Genomic DNA, 18,441 nt, shown 5'->3' with positions numbered 1-18,441 from the left:
CAACAATTATTATTGCACATCAGGACCTCAAACCAAATTGCAAATGATGTTGCTTAGTGTCACGGCTAAGAAGCCACAGGGATCTTTAGCCTGTCAGGCAGCAGTCAGGTGGCTCCTTGAGCAGAGACAGATGTTACAAGGAGCAAATAAAGAAAGAACCTAAGTTTTCCAGGTAAATAAGATGTGCTAAAGTGTCTGGGTTCACCTGAGCATCAGATCAACATATGCCAAGCTTGCAGGGATGATAATTATTTGGGAAATGTTGCACTCATGCTCATCTTCCATTGTTTAGATTCATAATATGTGATTTTTTTAAAGGTATTTGGTAAGTGCTTGCTATGTGCCAGGAATGGTTCTAAGCACTGAGGCGATATAGGGTAATCAGTTTGGACCCAGTCCGCAACCCACATGGGTCTCACAGTCTTCAGCCCCAGAGAGAAGCAGTGAGGCTTAGTGGCAAAAGCCTGGGCTTGCGAGTTAGAGGTCGTGAGTTTTAATTCCGGCTCCGCCACTTGTCAGCTCTGTGACTTTGGGTAAGTCACTTAACTTCTCTGTGCCTCAGTTACGTCATCTGTAAAATGGGGATTAAGACAGTGAGCCCCATGTGGGACAGCCTGATTACCTTGTATCTCCCCCAGTGCTTAGAACAGTGCTTGACACATAGTAAGCACCTAACAAATTCCATCATTATTATTATTTTACAGATGAGGTAACAGAAAAGTAAAGTGACTTGCCCAAGATCACACAGTAGACAAGTGGAAGAGCCGGGATTAGAACCCAACTGCTATTATGTTAATTCAGTCACTTATCCTATCCCACCTGGATTACTGCATCAGCCTCCTGGCTGACCTCCCACCTCCTGTCTCTTATTCATTCAATCCTATTGATTGAGTGCTTACTGTGTTCAGAGCACTGTACTAAGTACTTAGAAAGTACAGTACAGCCATAAAGAGAGAAAATCCCTGCCCACCCATTCCAGTCCATACTTCACTCTGCTGCCCGGATCATTTTTCTACAAAAACGTTCAGGATGTCACCCCACTCCTTAAAAAATTTCAGTGATTGCCCAATCCACCTCTTCATCAGACAGAAACTCCTCACAATTGGCTTTATAGTAGTCCAAAACCTTGCCCCCTCCTACCTCACCTCACTTCTCTCCTACTGCAACCCAGCCCCCACACATCACTCCTCTAATGCTAACCTTCTAACTGTGCTTTGGTCTCACCTGTGTTGCCGCCGACCCCTAGCCCTTGTCCTGCTTCTGGCCTGGAATGCCCTCCTTCCTCAAATCTGACAGACACTTACTCTCCCCTCCGTCAAAGCCTTATTGAAGTTACATCTCCTCCAAGAGGCCTTCCCAGTCCAAGCCCCACTTTTCCTCATCTCCCACTCCCTTCTGGGTCACCCTGACCTACTCCCTTTGCTCTTCCCCCCTTCCCCTCCCTATAGCACTTATGTACATATCTGTGATTTTATTTATTTGTGCTGATGTCTATCTTCCCCACTCTAGACTCTAAGCTTGTTGTGGGCAGGAAATAATAATAATGATGATATTGGTTAAGCGCTTACTATGTGCCAGGCACTTTCTAAGCACTGGGGTGGCTGAGAGCAAATAGGATTGGACATAGTTGCTGTCCTCCATGGGGCTCACAATCTTAATCCCCATTCTACAGAAGAGGGAATTGAGACACAGAGAAGTGAAGTGACTTGCCCAAGGTCACACAGCGGACAAGTGGCAGAGCCGGGACTAGAACCCATGATCTTCTGACCCCCCGGATGGTGTTCCATCCAGTAGACCATGATTCATTCATTCAGTTGTATTTATTGAGCACTTACTATGTGCAGAGCACATATGTGATGTTGATTCTTGTACTGTACTCTCTCAAGTGCTTAGTACTGTGCTCTGCACACAGTAAGCACTCAATAAATATGGCTGAAAGAATGAATTAACCCAGGGCCCTCTGACTCTCAGCCCCATGCTCTATGCACTAGGCTACACTGTACTCACATTGTTTGGATCAATTTTGAGATTTGGAGGTGCACTTTACATTATTTCCAGTGGGAAACTGTATTCTGTTAGTGTTTTTTAGCTTCACACTCATGGAACCAATTAAGAGCACTTACTGGAATGTTCAGTACCCTGAAGCTTCAAACTTTGAGTATGAATAAGCCTCAGTTACCTCACCTGTAAAATGGGGATTGGGACTGTTGTCCAACCTGATTAACTTGTAAGCTCCTTAGTACTTAATACAGTGCCTGGCACATAATGAGTGCTTAACAAATGCCATAAGGAAAAAAAAATGAAGTACCACAGTGGAGCCTATGCCTTTGAAGGTTCATATCTGCTCCACTCTGCAAATCCCTTGCTTCCCTTGCTTCTCTCTCTGACAGTGTTACCTGGGGGTGGAATGTTCCTGACTCAAAGTGGAGCTGGATGTAGGAGTTACATTGTCTTTGTCCCATTTGTGAAGTGATAACAAAGAAAAAATTCATCTTCGAAAATACCTTGCTGACTAATCTTCTTTGACATGCTGCTATTTAACAGATTTTCTTCTGGAGAAATTTTGTCTCTCACCACGAAGCCAGAGTGATTCATATTTACTTAGAATCAAACTCCTCATTACATCTTATAAATGATTGCTTAGCCTTGAGGTTTCTCTTTCCAAATAATATTTTGACCAGGCCAGAATGTTGACCTAGGATGGAAACCCTCACTTTAGACTTGCTCCGTGGGTAATACAGTAGTAATAATAATGCTTGGGAACTCTAAAAGCATACGTGAACAGGGAGAGACTACTTAATGCGCATCCACAAATCCACTGGGGTGAATTCTGTCCAAATCCTATTTGAAGTTGTATGGTTCTTCTGGCCCATTCCACCATCAGTGTCTCAAGGAGAAGCACTGTTGCCCAGTGGATAGAGCACGGACCTGGGTACTAGTCCTGGGTACACTACTTCTCTTCTGTGTGACTACTAGTCCTATGTACACTACTTCTCTTCTGTGTGACCGTGGGCAAGTCACTTAACTTCTCTGGACCTCAGTGACTTCATCTGTAAAATGAGGATTAAGACTGTGAGCCCCATGTGGGACATGGATTGGGTCCAACCTAATTAGCTTGTGTCTACCCCAGCACTTAGTACAGTGCCTAGCATAGAGTAAATACTTAAAAAATGCCATAAAAATTGCATTTGACTAAATATTATTAATAATAATGGTGATATTTAAGAACTTACTATGTGCTAAGCGGTGTATTAAGTGGTGGGAGAGATAGAAGGTAATCAGATCGGACACAATCTCTGACCCACATAGTGCTCACAGTCTAAGTAGGAGGGAAAATAGGTATTGCATCCCCATTTTACTGGTGGGGAAACTGAGGCACAGAGAAGTTAAGTGACAGAGTGACTTGCCTGAGGTCACACAGCAGATGTGGCGAAGCTGGGATTAAAACCCAGTCATTCTGACTCCCAGGCCCATGCTGTGTCCACTAGGCCACTGTGGTTCTTAAAGTTCTTTATTTTTGATATTATTTTTCATTTAGGTGGGCAGAAAACATTTGGTTAGGATTGTAGACAAAATAGATCAATCAGGCCTCAGTGAGCCCAATCCTTTGGTGAAATTCATCATAGTCACTTTTAGAAGTCAAGGAAAATATGTTATGTTAGACACTTCTGGTTCTCATGCTTTCCTTTCATGACACTGTTCCAGTTCTGTGCTTCAGAGTTATGTCAACTTTCCATGGAAGCCGCACAACACTACTTAATGTACTTTTAAGGAGACCATCTATCATTCAGGGAAACTATCCAAATTCAGTACTATCTTTACTGAAGAATTTACTCTGGCTTATAAGAATAAGGAAAACAGCGGCTAAGGTTATTTCTCTCTTTTTGATTCTGTAGGCTGTGCATTTGGCCCAGGCAAGCTTCCAGATCGAGGCCTTCGGTTCTCAATTCATTCTTGACCTCACACTGAATAAGTAAGTATTGAGCCATACATCGTCTTATTAAGAAGTAAATATAATGAAACTATGTTCAGCTGATATTTTCTCTGTCTCTGCCTCTCTCTCTCTCTCTGTTTCTCAAAAATGCAAGGTCCTAGCTTGCACTTTCTGGTCTCCACAAGTGATTTACTGAACATGGGCCAGGAGGCACGAGAAGGGAGAATAATGCCCGTAGGCTTCAAAGACCAGGGGAGAGACAGGAGAAGGGAGTTGAAGTGTCTAAGGAAGCAGGGGGAAGGACACTGAGAACAAATAGGGAAGAAGGTGAGATTATTTGAATTGAGTGTAACAAGAACAAGGGGAAGAAGAGAAATGTGGAAGGGAATAGGTAGAAGGAGATGGCAGATAGAGATAAAGGGCAGGAATGAGACTAGAAGAGATGGAGAAGATCAAGCAGAGCACCTGGGGAAATGCACAGAAAAGAGAGATAAGAAGAGGGGAGAGATGAGGTAGAGTGCTGGGGGAGAGAGAGAAAGAAAAAGAAAGACCTTTCTTTAATGGTATTTAGGCACTTACTGTGTGCCAGGCATTATACTAAGCACTCAGAGGGAAGCAAGCTCATCACGTTGGACACAGTATATGTCTCACATGGGCTTCACAGTGTTACTCCCCATTTTGCAGATGAGGTAACTGAGGCACAGAGAAGGTAAGTGACAAATTTAAGTAACTTGCCTGAAGTCACATGGCAGACAAGTGGCGGAGCTGGGATTAGAACCCAGATCCTTCTGACTCCCAGGCCCGTGCTCCATCCACCAGGCCATGCTGTTTCTCAAAGTTAGAAAGAGAAGAAGAGGACAAGGAGGCTAACACAAACAAAGAGCAGGTATTTTGGCTAATTCATTCATAGAAACACTGGGTGGTAAACAGTTCATTCACAGCTTATTCTTCTCAGTGGTTAGCATTGTCACTGAATGGTATTTTAATGAATTTTGGTGTTTTGATGTATCTGCTTCAGATGTAGAGGGGATGAAGGTGGAAACAACAGTAATAATTGAGGTATTTGTTAAGCACTTACTATGCGCCATGCACTGTGCTAAGTGCTGGGATAGGTAGAAGATAATCAGATCCCTCATGGGGCTCTCCGTCTAAGTAGGAGGGACAGCAGGAACTACATCCCCCTTTTGCAGCTGAGGGAACTGAGGAACGGACAAGTGAAATGACTTCTCCAAAGTCACACAACAACAGATAAGAGGAGGAGCTGGGATTAGAACCCAGGTCCTCCAACTCCCAGACCCTTGTTCTTTCCACTAGCCCACACTGTTACTCTTGAACAGTAGAAGAAAATGTTGACTGCTTAGCTTCAGTGGGCTGTGGTGTCCTGATGCAATGAGGTATAGTCCCCATCAAAGAGGAAAGACAAATCTAAAGTGATCAGAGAGGGATATTATAATAACACAAAATAACACAGTGAGGGCCCTTATTTTGAGTAAATCAAGAATCCATCAGTGGCATTTATTGAACACTTTCCATGTGCAAAGCAATGAGCTAAGTGCTTGGGAGCGTAGAGTACAAAAAAGTTAGTAGAGGAGAGTAGAACCCAGCTGTGGGGCTGGGTTGAAGTGAGTATCAAAGTTCTTAAGCTTGATGTGGGTGTGGGGAAAGAGCTAAGTGCTTAAGGGCTAGACCCAAGTTCAGAGGTGACATAGAAAGGAGGGTTAATAGGTGGGGAAATGAAGGCTTAGTCAGGGAAGGCCTCTTAGGGGAGAGGTGATTTTAGTAAGGCTTTGAAGATTAGACTGTAAACCCATCAAAGGGCAGGGACTGTCTCTATCTGTTACCGATTTGTACATTTCAAGCACTTAGTACAGTGCTCTGCACATAGTAAGTGCTCAATAAATACTGTTGAATGAATGGGGAAAGAGTTAGTCTGTCAGATATGAAGGGGGTGGGAAGTCGTGGTTGATGGCGAGAAAGATGAGATCGAGGTATAGTGAGTAGGTTGTTGTTAGAGGAGTGAAATGTATGAGCTGGGTTGTAGTTGGAGATCAGCGGTATGAAATAGTAGGAGAGAGCCGATTGAGTGCCTTAAAGCTGATGGTGAGAAGTTTCTGTTTGATTCTGAAGTGGTTGGGTAGCCATTGGAGGTTTTTGAGGAGTGGGGAGATGTGCACGGAAATTATTATTATGGTTGTTATTAATAATTAAAATAGTGGGTTTATTTCCTTACTTCCCTCGTCTTGACCAAAGATCCCAATGATTGGTATGTCTCCTTGGGCCAGGTACCTGGGGACAGAGAAGTTAATTATTTTCAACGATGAATTTCTCAATGTTTATAAATGTGTATAATTGTATTTGCTTCATGTTTCATAGTGAACTTATGTATTTCGTACTTTGTATATAACAAATTACACATATTTGTATGTACTTTAAAGGTTGATTAATGAAATATTCAGAGTTAAATTGAGCTAAAGTATAAAAAATAATTCCATAGTACTTCTTTGCTGGAAATTCAAAGGGAATAAATATTTGTCTAATGTAAATTAATTCAAAAACTCAATTTCATTATGAATGTATAATAAACTTAACAAATTACTTAACTCAGATATAATTAAACCTGGATTTGGCCTTTTCAATCCAGTTATACTGTTCATTTATTATGCAGTGCACATTTACTTGAGTCTGAAGAGAAAGTTTACACAGTCTTTCCAATAACGCAGTATAGGGCTCTAGAAATTCTGAACAATGGGCAGTTCTGGAATTTACATATTTGTTTATGTCTAATTTTAATTCAGTTTAACTTTCTGTTGCTAATGCTCTTCGCTGATGTTAGAGAAAAAGAAATAGCAATCTAAAGAGCGAGGAGACCTCCTGCTTCCCAAATTCTATCAGCACTGCAGAAAAAATGGAGGACTCAGCTTCTGCGATTCTTACCCAAGTGTTTTTGCAGATTTCACTCAGCATGAATCAGCAGAACTCAGTATTTTTCTATTTTCGAAGTGTCCTGTTCTTTCTTTTTTGAGTTCTGAGCTGTGCCAGTGGAGGTCCTCTCTTCTCTGCTTTGTCAGCAGAATGTATCCTAAAGAGAGAAATTGCATGCTGGCAAACCTGGAGCCTCATAGAATAGCAAGCTGTAGTGTATTTCAGTTGATGAAATCCCTGCAGTCAATCAGCGATGGTATTTATTGGGAATGTACAGGATAACATAATTGGTAGATATGTTCCCTACCCACAGCGAGCTTGCAGTCCTGCTTTCTTATATTGCGGTTTGGCTTTGAGAACAGTATTCTGGAATGGAAGAGGAGGGAATGATATTTGCTAACTTAAGTCACACTCAGAATGTCATAACTGTGACCTTTGAAATACAGGGCAGTGTTTTAAGGGGGATCATGGGAGAGATAGAGGGCCAGAGGCAGTGGGACATATTACATATTCATACATTTGTATAAATGTATATAAAAGCTATATTATGCATTATTTATTTTAATGTCTGCCTCCCCCTATAGATTGTAAGCTCTCTATGGGCAAGGAACGTGTTCACTAATTCTGTTGTACTCTCCGAAGCACATAGTACTCTGCACATAGTAAGCGCTCAAAAAATGCCATTGGTACCACAAATATTGACTGACAGAGAGGAAGGGGGAAAGCAGGGATCAAGTCCATGGGAGTTGAGGAGGCAAAAGAGAGGGACTGTGAAGTCAGGGGAGAGTAATAATAATAATAATTATGGTACTTATTAAGTGTTTACTATGTGCTAAGCACTGTTAAAAGCGTTGGGGTTGATACAAGTCAGGTTGGACACCGTCCCTAGCCCACATGGCACTCACACTCTTAATTCCCATTTTACAGATTAGCGAACTGAGGCCCAGAGAAATGAAGTGACTTTCCCAAGGTCACACAACAGAGAAGTGGTGGAGGTGGGATTAAAACCCAGGTCCTTCAGACTCCCAGGCCCATGCTGTATTAATTCATTCATTCAATAGTATTTATTGAGCGCTTACTATGTGCAAAGCACTGTACTAAGTGCTTGGAATGTACAAATCGGCAACAGATAGAGACAGTCCCTGCCCATTGACGGGCTTACAGTGTAATGGGGGAGACAGACAAAAACAATAGCAATAAATAGAATCAAGGGGATCTAAGCTATGCTAAGTCTCCATCTATGTGGTGATTTTATTGCCCCAAAGCACCTTACATTAATGAGATATTTAACTAACACCAGGGGATGCATACACCAGGAGAAACATACACCAGGAGTAACACCAGGAGATACATATACCTATGATGGGGGGCCATAGGTTATACGGGGAATATACTGGGGGCTGAAAGAGGAGAGAAAGCCAAGAATGGACGGGTTCTTGCTGGTAGGACTGAAGGTGCAGACTAAGTAGGAGGTGACGGGTTACTGGGCTCATGGAAGTCATGAGATATGAGGGGACAGAACAGGGACCAGAAAGAAAGGCAGTGAAAGGAACAAGGTGGGTTTCATCACTCATACCTAAGTATAAATAATAATTTTGTATTTGTCAGGCACTTACTTTGTGCCAGGCACTGTTCTAAGCTGTGGGTTGGATACAAGCAAATTGGGTTGGACATAGTGCCTGTCCCATTTGGAGCTCACAGCCTCAAATCCCCATTTTACAGATGAGGAAACTGAGGCCCAGTGAAGTGACTTGCCCATGGTCAAAGCGACTACGATTGGGACATCTCATAACCTAAGCCATCTAATCAAATGAGATTCCTGAGTAAACCAGCCAAAAGCCAAAGTGAGGGAAGTCTGTCTGCCATGTGCTCTGACCATTCCACCACGCTGACTTTTCAGTCAGACTGATTTTGATTTCTGGAATCCTCAAGGATTTCAGTTTTTATGGGATTTGACCCAGAGTTGTTTGGATTTTGATTATTTGCCGTAGTAACCATAGCCAGATTGTCATTATTATTACTACAATTATTATTATGTTAAGCCCTTATTTTGTGTCAAGCACTTTTCCAAGTACTGGGAGAGATACAAGTTAATCAGGTTGGACACAGTCCCTATCCCACATGGGGTTCACAGTCTATGTAGGCGGGAGAACCAGTATTGAATCCCCATTTTACAGTTGAGGAAACTGAGGTACAGAAAAGTTGCACAAGGTCACACAACAGCCAAGTGTAAAAACCATTATTAGAACCTAAGTTCTCTGACTTCCAGGCCTGTGCTGTCTCCCTTAGCTATGCTGTTTCTTTCGGGAAGCAGCGTGGCTCAGTGGAAAGAGCCCGGGCTTGGGAGTCAGAGGTCATGGGTTTGACTCCTGGCTCTGCTACTTGTCAGCTGTGTGACTGTGGGCAAGTCACTGAACTTCTCTGTGCCTCACTTACCTCTCATCTGTAAAATGGGGATTAACTGTGAGCCTCACGTGGGACAACCTGATCACCCTGTATCTACCCCAGCGCTTAGAACAGTGCTCTGCACATAGTAAGTGCTTAACAAATACCAACATTATTATTAGATAGATTTCTAGATCTGAATGTTGATTGTGTCTGCTCAACGTGAGAAGTCTCACAGAATGAAAGCGGATTGTTCACTCTGTGAAAGTTGATTGAACTATGTCAAAGATGGAGTCTTGGAAATGCATTTACATTTTAAGGTAATGTTCGAATTAGATGTCTGCCCATGTATGTATGTTTGCTCTCATGGAAATATGTCTGCTTAATCTACTTATATTTTATGCTTGTCTCCCTCATGGAGTTTAAAGTCCTTGAGGGAAAGGGATATGTCACCCAATTCTGATATAGTGTAGTCTCCCAAGGACTTATTACAGTGCTCTGCATGCAGTAAGTGCTCAATAAATACTGTTGATTGACTGGAATGTGTCACAGGTTATTCTAAAGCACTCAATCAGCTTGTCCCCTCCTACCTTACCAAAGTGACCAGTTACCACAGCCCAGCCCAGCCCGCACACTTCACTTCTCCAGTGCCAGCTTGCTCACTATGCTTTGATCTAATGATGATGATAATAATTATGGTTTTTGTTAAGTGCTTACTATGTGCAAAGTGAAAGGTTTTCCCCCACAGAAATACTGCCTAACTATCCTCCTTACCTCCCTTCCTGATCTGTACTATCCCCAGAGAACTAGGGTCCTTGCTACAACTTTTCTAGTTTTTTTTTTCTAATGGTATTTGTTAGGGATTTAGTACAGTGCCGGGACGTGAAGCGCACAGTCTTAATTGCCATTTTACAGATGAGGGAACTAGGCACAGAGAAGTGAAGTGACTTGCCCAAGGTCACATCCCCAATCGACCAGCCGGTGGTATTTATTGACCACCTGCTGAGTTTGAAGAAGTTGGTTAGGACAACAGAAGAACATACATATTCCCTGCCCTCAAAGGCGATTAAGCTCTTATCCCTGGTCCCTCGTCCTGATACCATGAAAGGATCAGCCAATCGATCAGTCCTATTTATTGTTTATTGTGTTCCAAGCTCTGTACTAAGCACTAGGGAAGGTACAATACAATAGAGTTCGTAGTCGTGGTCTCTACCCACAAGGAGCTTACAGCCTAGAGAGGGAATTCGCCCACTCATCTGATTTTGATTTGTGAAAAGTTGCATTAAAGGTCTGGCTCCCCCGTTTTTTGCTATGGTATCTGCTAAATGCTAATGTAAAGTAAAGATATAGCTGCAGTAATTTCCTTGACAAAAATAGCACATGAAAATGTTTTTAAAAGAAGAAAACCGCATAATTGATATAGCTTCAAAAAGTACAAACTTCAAGCTGAGTGGGGCACTTAATCCAGACTTCTAGTATTTCAGAAGAACGGAGAATCTGTAAGCCTGAAGAAGGGGAGATATATGAAAGCAAGCAGCCTGCCAATGTCAGGAATAATAATAATAATAACGGTAATTGGGCTATCTGTCTAGCATTCATTATGAGCCAAGCACTGTACGCAGCGCTGGGGTAGATACAAGTTAATCAGATACCGCATGGGGCTCAGAGTCCAAGAAGGAAGAAGAACAGATATTGAATCCCCATTTTGCAGCTGAGGGACCTGAGGCACAGAGAAGTTAAATGACTTACCTAAGTTTATACAGCAGGTAAGTGGTGGAGCTGAGATTAGAACCCAGGTCCTCAGGCTCCCAGACCTGTGTTCTTTTCCACGAGGCCACTCTGGTTCTCTGGGATCCCAAGCAGGAACAAACCCAGCCCTGCAGGATACCTGGAAGTTTTTGTGCAAATCCGAACTTGAGGAGAAAGGTGCTTGATAAAAATCCGATTGTCTCCCATGGAGTTCCTTCAATCAGTCAGTCAATGGTAATTTCCTAGTCATAAATTGTAAGCCTGAAATCCCAAAGAGACCTAAGCCAAGCTCCACTAACCACACAAATTCAATTATTATCACCTAGTTTCCAGAATGACATCATGAGTTATTGGTGCATAATTCCATTAAGTGGTGATTTATTAACAATAAAACAATGTTTTAATCCTTTTTTATTATTGAAATAGAACATAATAGTCCCCAGTGGGTTGAAATTAATCCTATTTGTAAAGCAGGACCGTCCTAATTCACTTATCGCTTGCTCGCTCAAGTTGGATTGGTTCCCGATCAGGCAATTGTCTGGGAAACTAAAGTACACTGTTTGCCCTTTGGGTTCCACGATAAATCGGAGCATTTTGTTCTGTGTCAGGTTAATCAGGTGAAATCCTTCAAGACAATCCCCAGATGGAGCGGTAGATAGCAGTGCCTGATAGGCTACAGCAGAGTTTAAATTATAAAATTGCCTGACAATAATAATGGTGATGGTATTTGTTAAGCACTTATTTGTTTGTTATTTGTTAAGCCAAGCACTGTTCTAAGCACTGGGGTGGATAGAAGCTGATTAGTTTGAACACAGACCTTGTCCCACATGGGGCTCACAGTCTTAGTCCCCATTTTACACATGACATCACTGAGGCACAGAGAAGTTAAGTTACGTGCCCTAGGTCTCCCAACAGACAAGTGGTGGGGCCGGAATTAGAACCCATGACCTTCTGACTCCCAGGCCCATGCTCTATCCACTACGCCATGCTGCTTCTTTGAGGTAGGGAGTCTGTCCCATGATGTGTGTGAGCATTGTAGGTAAGGCCTAAGCGGGTCGCACAGACTGAAGCGGCTTTTTGTGCGTCTGCTCCTCTGGAGGGATTGGGCCCACCTAAGGCACATCCCTTCATACTCCCGGCCCCGGGGCTGCCTGGCTAGTGGATAGAGCACGGGCCTGGCAGTCAGAAGGTCGTGGGTTCTAATCCCGGCTCTGCCACTTGTCTGCTCTGTGGTCTTGGGCGAGTCAGTTCACTTCTCTAGTCCTTAGTTACCTCATCTGTAAAATGGGGATTGAGTCTGTGAGCCCCATTTGGGGCAGGGTCTGCATCCAACCCGATTTGCTTGTATCCACCGCAGTGCTTAGTACAGTGCCTGGCATACAGTAAGTATAACAACAAATACCATTATTATTATTATTATTCTTAATATTGCCCCTTCATGGGACAGAAAGACGGCTCTGGCAGGGGCTGGGGGGGATGGAATATCTAGCCTGCCAGGGGACGTGTGTCGAAGGCAGGTGCCAGCAAGCATCGCATTGTATCATGACAGACAGATGTCAACCATGGGGACACGGCGCCAAGTTGGGTGGTAAGTAGTTGGTAGATCTGATAGGATGCCCAGACACATTCGTTGCCCAAACAAACACCACCTGTGCCAGTCTCATCCCTGCCTTTTTTACCTAGTCTTTCCCTGCCTATCCCAAGTGCAGGAGTTTGGTTGTGTAAAGCTAGGCAGGACTGTGGCCTGCATATTCCTTTGGGCTCCCTGGCTTGGGCCCCGGAACTCAGTTCTGCCGGTTGGTTTGTGTTTCCGCTTTAGGACCACCTGTTAGAATAGAATCCCTCGTCCTAGTCATTTATGAAGATGTTAAACAAAACTAGTCCTGGTCCTGTTGTCTCGGGGACCCCATTAGTTACTTTTTGCAGCGTGGTCTAGTGGAAAGAGCATGGGCCTGGGAGTCAAAAGGACCTGGATTCTCATCCTGGCTCTACCATTTGCCTGCTTTGTGACCTCGGGTGAGTCAGTTCACTTTTCTGGGCCTCAGTTTCCTCTTCTGTAAAATGGGGTTCCAGTACCAATTCTCCCTCCGCCTTCGACTGTGAACCTCATGTGGGACAGGGACCGTTTCAGACCTGATTATCTTATATCTACCCTCATGCTTGGTACAGTGCTAAGCTCATAGTAACACACTTAAAATGACAATTCTTCCGTTTTCCTTCTTCCTTTCTCCTTTTTCTTCTTTCTTTTTTCTTTTTCTTTCTCCTTCTTTCTTCTTTCTTTTCTTCTTTTTTCTTCTCCCTGAAAAGTGGCCATTATCCCTGTCCTATATATCTCTCCCTGATAGATTGTTCCCTTCATTCCCATGGTCACTTTGTGTGTTCTTTGAAAGCTTTTACTGTTGAACCTTGTCCAAAATTTTTCGAAAATCTCAAGGAATGATATAGGCTCCAGTCAAGAATGACGGATGAGCCTTGGTCCTGAGACTTCAGAAGGCAGAATTCGCGTGGAAAAAATGATGATGGTGCTAGTGTGGGCACATTAACACCTCTCTCTGCCAGTCATACTTCCCACTAGGGCACAGAGTGCAATAAGGGAGTATGTGGCAGGGATGCAGCTCATTGAGAAGCTCCTTTAGCGCTAACCATCTCACTGTCTCGATCTCACCTATCTCGACGCTGACCCCTAGCCCAAGTCCCACCACTGGCTTGGAATGCCTCCCTCCTCAAATTTGACAGTTACTCTCCCCTCCCCACCTTCAAAGCACAACTCCTCCAGGAAGCCTTCCCAGACTAAGCCCCACCTTTTCTCATCTCCCACTCCTTTTTGCATCGGCCTGACATGTTCCCTCTGCTCTTGCCTCCTCCCAGCCCCACAGCACTTACGTACATGTCTGTCATTTTATTTGTTGGTATTCTTGTCTGTATCCCTAGCTCTAGACTTTGAGCTCATTGTGAGCAAAACATGTGTCTGCTTATTGTTGTAGTATACTCTCCCAAATGCTTAGTACAGTGCTGTGCGTACAGTAAGTGCTCAATAAATACGATCGAATGGATGAATGAGTGAATGAATGAAAAGATGAAGCAAAGATATTTGACACGGAGGACCCGTTTACTAGCAACATGACTAATAAATGGTCTTGCCATCTATTTCATCAGTGATAGCAACTAGACTGTAAAATACGACTAGACTGTAAGCCCGTCAATGGCTAGGGATTGTCTCTATCAGTTGTCGAATTGTACATTCCAAGCGCTTAGTACAGTGCTCTGCGCATAGTAAGCGCTCAGTAAATGAACTCAGTGGAAAGAGCCCGGGCTTGGGAGTCAGAGGTCGTGGGTTCTAATCCCGGTTCTGCCACTTGTCAGCTGTGTGACTGTGGGCAAGTCACTTAACTTCTCTGTGCCTCAGTTCCCTCATCTGTAAAATGGGGATGAAGACTGTGAGCCCCACGTGGGACAACCTGATTCCCCTGTGTCTACCCCAGCGCTTAGAACAGTGCTCGGCACATAGTAAGCGCTTAACAAATACAAAATACCAACATTATTAAATACTATTGAATGAATGAATGAATGAATAAGGCGTAATTTCCCTAAAATCTGCCTTGCATCTCTACTATCCCAACCTTCTCCTGCCCCGACCCTGCTTTGACTGTGCCATCTTCCTAGCAGTATATCAAGAGATCTCTCCCCCTCCTGCTTAAAATCTAACCCCTTTCCCTGCATCTCCTGCCCCATCCCTTCACACCTTATTGAAACACTCGCCCCCTCCTACCTTCCTTCCCTGACCCCTAGCCTCAACTGATCACTTTCCAGTAGCTCCCTTCCCACTGTCTTCAGACATGCCCTTGTGTCTGCTGTCCTGAACAAAACCCTCCCATGACCCCACTGTGCCCTCCACTTATCACTCCACCTCCCTCCTACCATTCCTTTCCAAACTCTTCGAGCTAGTTTTCAACACCTATTGCCTCCACTTCTCCTCCTCCAGTTCTCTCTTGGACCCTGGGCAATCCAGTGGGCTGTACTCCATCCTATTCCTCTTGATCCCTCAGCACCCTTCGGCACTGTGGACCTCCCTCTTCACGTGGCTTCACCGACACTACCGTCCCCTCCTTGTTCTCCTCCTATATTCCTCAGGCTCTTTTTCAGGCTCCTTACTGTGGGAGTCGCTCAAGGCTCAGTTCAGAGTCCCATTCTGTTCTCCATCTACACCCAGTCCCTTGGAGAACTCATTCGCTCCCATGACTTCAACTGTCATCTCTGCAGTTGACTCTCAAATCTACCTCTCCAGCCCTGACCCCTATCTGTCTTTGCACTCTTGCATTTCCTCCTGCCTTTGGGACGTCTGTAATTGGGTGTCCCACCTACACCTCAAACATACATGTCTAAAATAGAACTCGTAAAGATGAGTCCATAAATTTCTCATCTCTCTCTCGCTCAACCCACATATTCAGTCTGTCACCAGATCCTGTGGGTTCTACCTGTGCACCATCTTTAGACTTCAACCCCAACTCTCCACCTTGCAGATCCAAACACTTAACATATCCTGACTGGACTGTTGCACCAGCTTTCTTGCTGACCTCCGTGTCTCCTGCCTTTTCCCCTTCCTTCCCCACTTCCCCACCCAGGCCATACTTTTCTGTGCTTCCTGGATCACTGTTCTTAAAAATAGTTTCACACACTTCTCCCCATTCCTCCAAAATCTCCAGGGGCTGCCCATTCATCTCCACATTCATCCATTCATTCAGTCGTATTTATTGAGCTTACAGTGTGCAGAACACTATACTAAGTGCTTGGGGGAGTACAATACAAAAGTAAACAGACATATTCCCTGCCCGCAACGAGCTTACAGCCTAGAGGAGTGAGCTCAAACAGAAATTCCTTACTTTCTATCTGAAGGCACGCAATCAGCTCTCCCCTCCTAGCTTATATCGCCCTCTCCCTCCCACTACAACCCAGTACGTGCATTTCGCTCCTCTAATGCCAACGTATTTACTGTGCCTCAAACTCTTCTCTTTCGCCACTGACCCGTTACTCGTGTCCCTCCGACCTGGAATTTCCTTCCCCCTCATATCTGACAGACCACCACATTCCCCATCTTCAGAGCCCAGTGAAAATCACATCTCCTCCTGGAACCTTCACTGACTGTTTTATCATCTTCACATCCTATTCGACCAACTCTCTGCATTGCCTGTGCCCTTGGATCTGAACCTGTTCAAGGACTTGGATCGCCTTCTCCCCCACCCCCCACAACGTACACACACATATCCTTACACTCTGCTGCCTCCCTATCTGTAATTTCTTTTAAAGTCTGTCTCCGTTCTAGATTGTAAGCCCCTTGAGGGCAGGGGTCATATCTACCAACTCTGTATATTGTTCTCTTCCAAGTGCTTTAGTCCTGTGCTCATATGGTAAACTCTTGAATGCAGCTGATAGATTGCTAATGCTAGAGCCTAGCGCTATGAGCTGGCAGGCGGTTATCGTGATAGACGCTGTGATTTGCACCTCCAAGATTAGCCGATTTTTTAGAGTTCCTGCTGGACCTGTCCACCTCACAGAATGCCCTAGATGGTGCTTTGGTCAGAAGCCATCACAATCGGATGGCACAGCTCCAGCAGGCTGAAATGACATTAGAACCCAGGCCTCCTGATTCCCAGAGTTGGGATCTTCCCATTCTACCAACAGCAGGGCTCAGAAACTAATAATAATAATAATAATAATAATGTTGGTATTTGTTAAGTGCTTACTATGTGCCGAGCACTGTTCTAAGCGCTGGGGTAGATACAGGGTCATCAGGTTGCCCCACGTGAGGCTCACAGTTAATCCCCATTTTACAGATGAGGGAACTGAGGCACAGAGAAGTTAAGTGACTTGCCCACAGTGACACAGCTGACAAGTGGCAGAGCTGGGAGTCGAACCCATGACCTCTGACTCCGAAGCCCAGGCTCTTTCCACTGAGCCACGCTGCTTCTCAATAATGTTGGTATTTGTTAAGCAAGCGCTTACTATGTGCAGAGCACTGTTCTAAGCGCTGGGGTAGATACGGGGTAATCAGGTTGTCCCACGTGAGGCTCACAATCTTAATCCCCATTTTACAGATGAGGTAACTGAGGCACAGAGAAGTGAAGTGACTTGCCCACAGTCCCACAGCTGACAAGTGGCAGAGCTGGGATTTGAACCCATGACCTCTGGCTCCCAAGCCCGTGCTCTTTCCACTGAGCCACGCTGCTTATAACTCCCAGTTCCCCTCTATCCATATTCTTAGTGATCTCTTCAAAGCACTTTAGAATATTAAGAAGACATGATTTCACCTTAAAGAATTTATGCTGTCTTTCCCCTGCAAAAGGCCATGTTTTTTTAAAGTGTCCCTTGATCCTAAACTTAATTATCGAGACCACAGATTTGCCAGGTGTATGAATGAAATTTCCCAGTCTATACCTCCCAGAATTATCTCTGGAACCTTTTTATAGATGTGTTAAATTGGCAATCCGCCAGCCCTCTGGGACAGTGGCTGTTTGTAGTGATAAATTACATGCTCTCCACAGGAGAGTCACAACATCCTTGGGAACTCTCTGGTGGAAAGCATATGGTCCTGATGATTTGTTTATCAATATAAGTCTAAAACATCCTGTATGAACACTACTGGTGGGTTTTTTTTAAATTGCATTTATCTGGCACTTAATGTTAAACACAAAGGTAGGTACAAAGTCATCAGATCGGACACAGTCCCTGTCCCACGTGGGCCTCATAATAATCATGGTATCTGTTAAATGCTCACTACCTGTCAAACAATGTAGAAACTGCTGTAGTAGACATATGAGAACCAGGTCAGACACACTGATCCAAGTGGGCCTCACATTTTCCAGAAGAGGAAACTGAAAAAAAAAAATAGTGGTATTTGTTAAGCGCTTACTATGTGCAAAGCACTGTTCTAAGCACTGGGGGAATACAAGCTGATCAGGACATCCCATGTAGGGCTCACAGTTTTAATCCCCATTTTGCAGATTAGGTAACTGAGGCACAGAGAAGGTAAGTGACTTGCCCAAAGTCACACAGAGGAGTCTGAATTAGAGCCCATGACCTCTGACTCCCAAACCTGGACTCTTTCCATTGACCCACGCTGCATCTCTAGAAGCCTAGAGAGGTCAAGTGACTTGCCAAAGATCACACAGCGGACCAGGGGCAGATCTGGGAATGGTATCCTGATTCCCAATCACATGATCTTTTCATCAGGTCATGCTCCTGTCAGCCTCAAACAACTCTTTGGGGGTAGGAATCTCTCAAACGGCTCATATCTTCTTCGGTAAAGAGCCGGTAGAGACTTAATTGAGTCACTTGACTCTCTCCGTTTTGTCCCTGAAGGGGCCCTTTTCCCCTGTTTCATCTCCAAAGTGCCTCTGAATGCTGTGCTTTGGCATAAGAATCTCTGATCTCCCAGAATGCATTGGCCCAATTTT

General features: G+C 44.2%; 1 protein-coding gene across 5 annotated transcripts in view; it reads left to right on the top strand.

Moving 5' to 3' along the window:
* ADAM23 (ADAM metallopeptidase domain 23) overlaps positions 1-18,441 on the top strand; it is a 201,161-nt gene that overhangs the window by 43,213 nt on the left and 139,507 nt on the right. For all 5 annotated transcript variants that reach the window (XM_029069168.2, XM_029069169.2, XM_029069167.2 and 2 more), the window contains exon 3: positions 3,897-3,973. In XM_029069168.2, the coding sequence (XP_028925001.1) occupies positions 3,897-3,973 (77 nt within the window). The remainder of the gene's footprint in view (positions 1-3,896; positions 3,974-18,441) is intronic.

The sequence above is a fragment of the Ornithorhynchus anatinus genome, chromosome 7, assembly GCF_004115215.2.
Source record: "Ornithorhynchus anatinus isolate Pmale09 chromosome 7, mOrnAna1.pri.v4, whole genome shotgun sequence".
In the NCBI taxonomy this organism is placed as follows: Eukaryota; Metazoa; Chordata; class Mammalia; order Monotremata; family Ornithorhynchidae; genus Ornithorhynchus; species Ornithorhynchus anatinus.
This window is presented reverse-complemented; position numbering and strand designations above follow the sequence as displayed.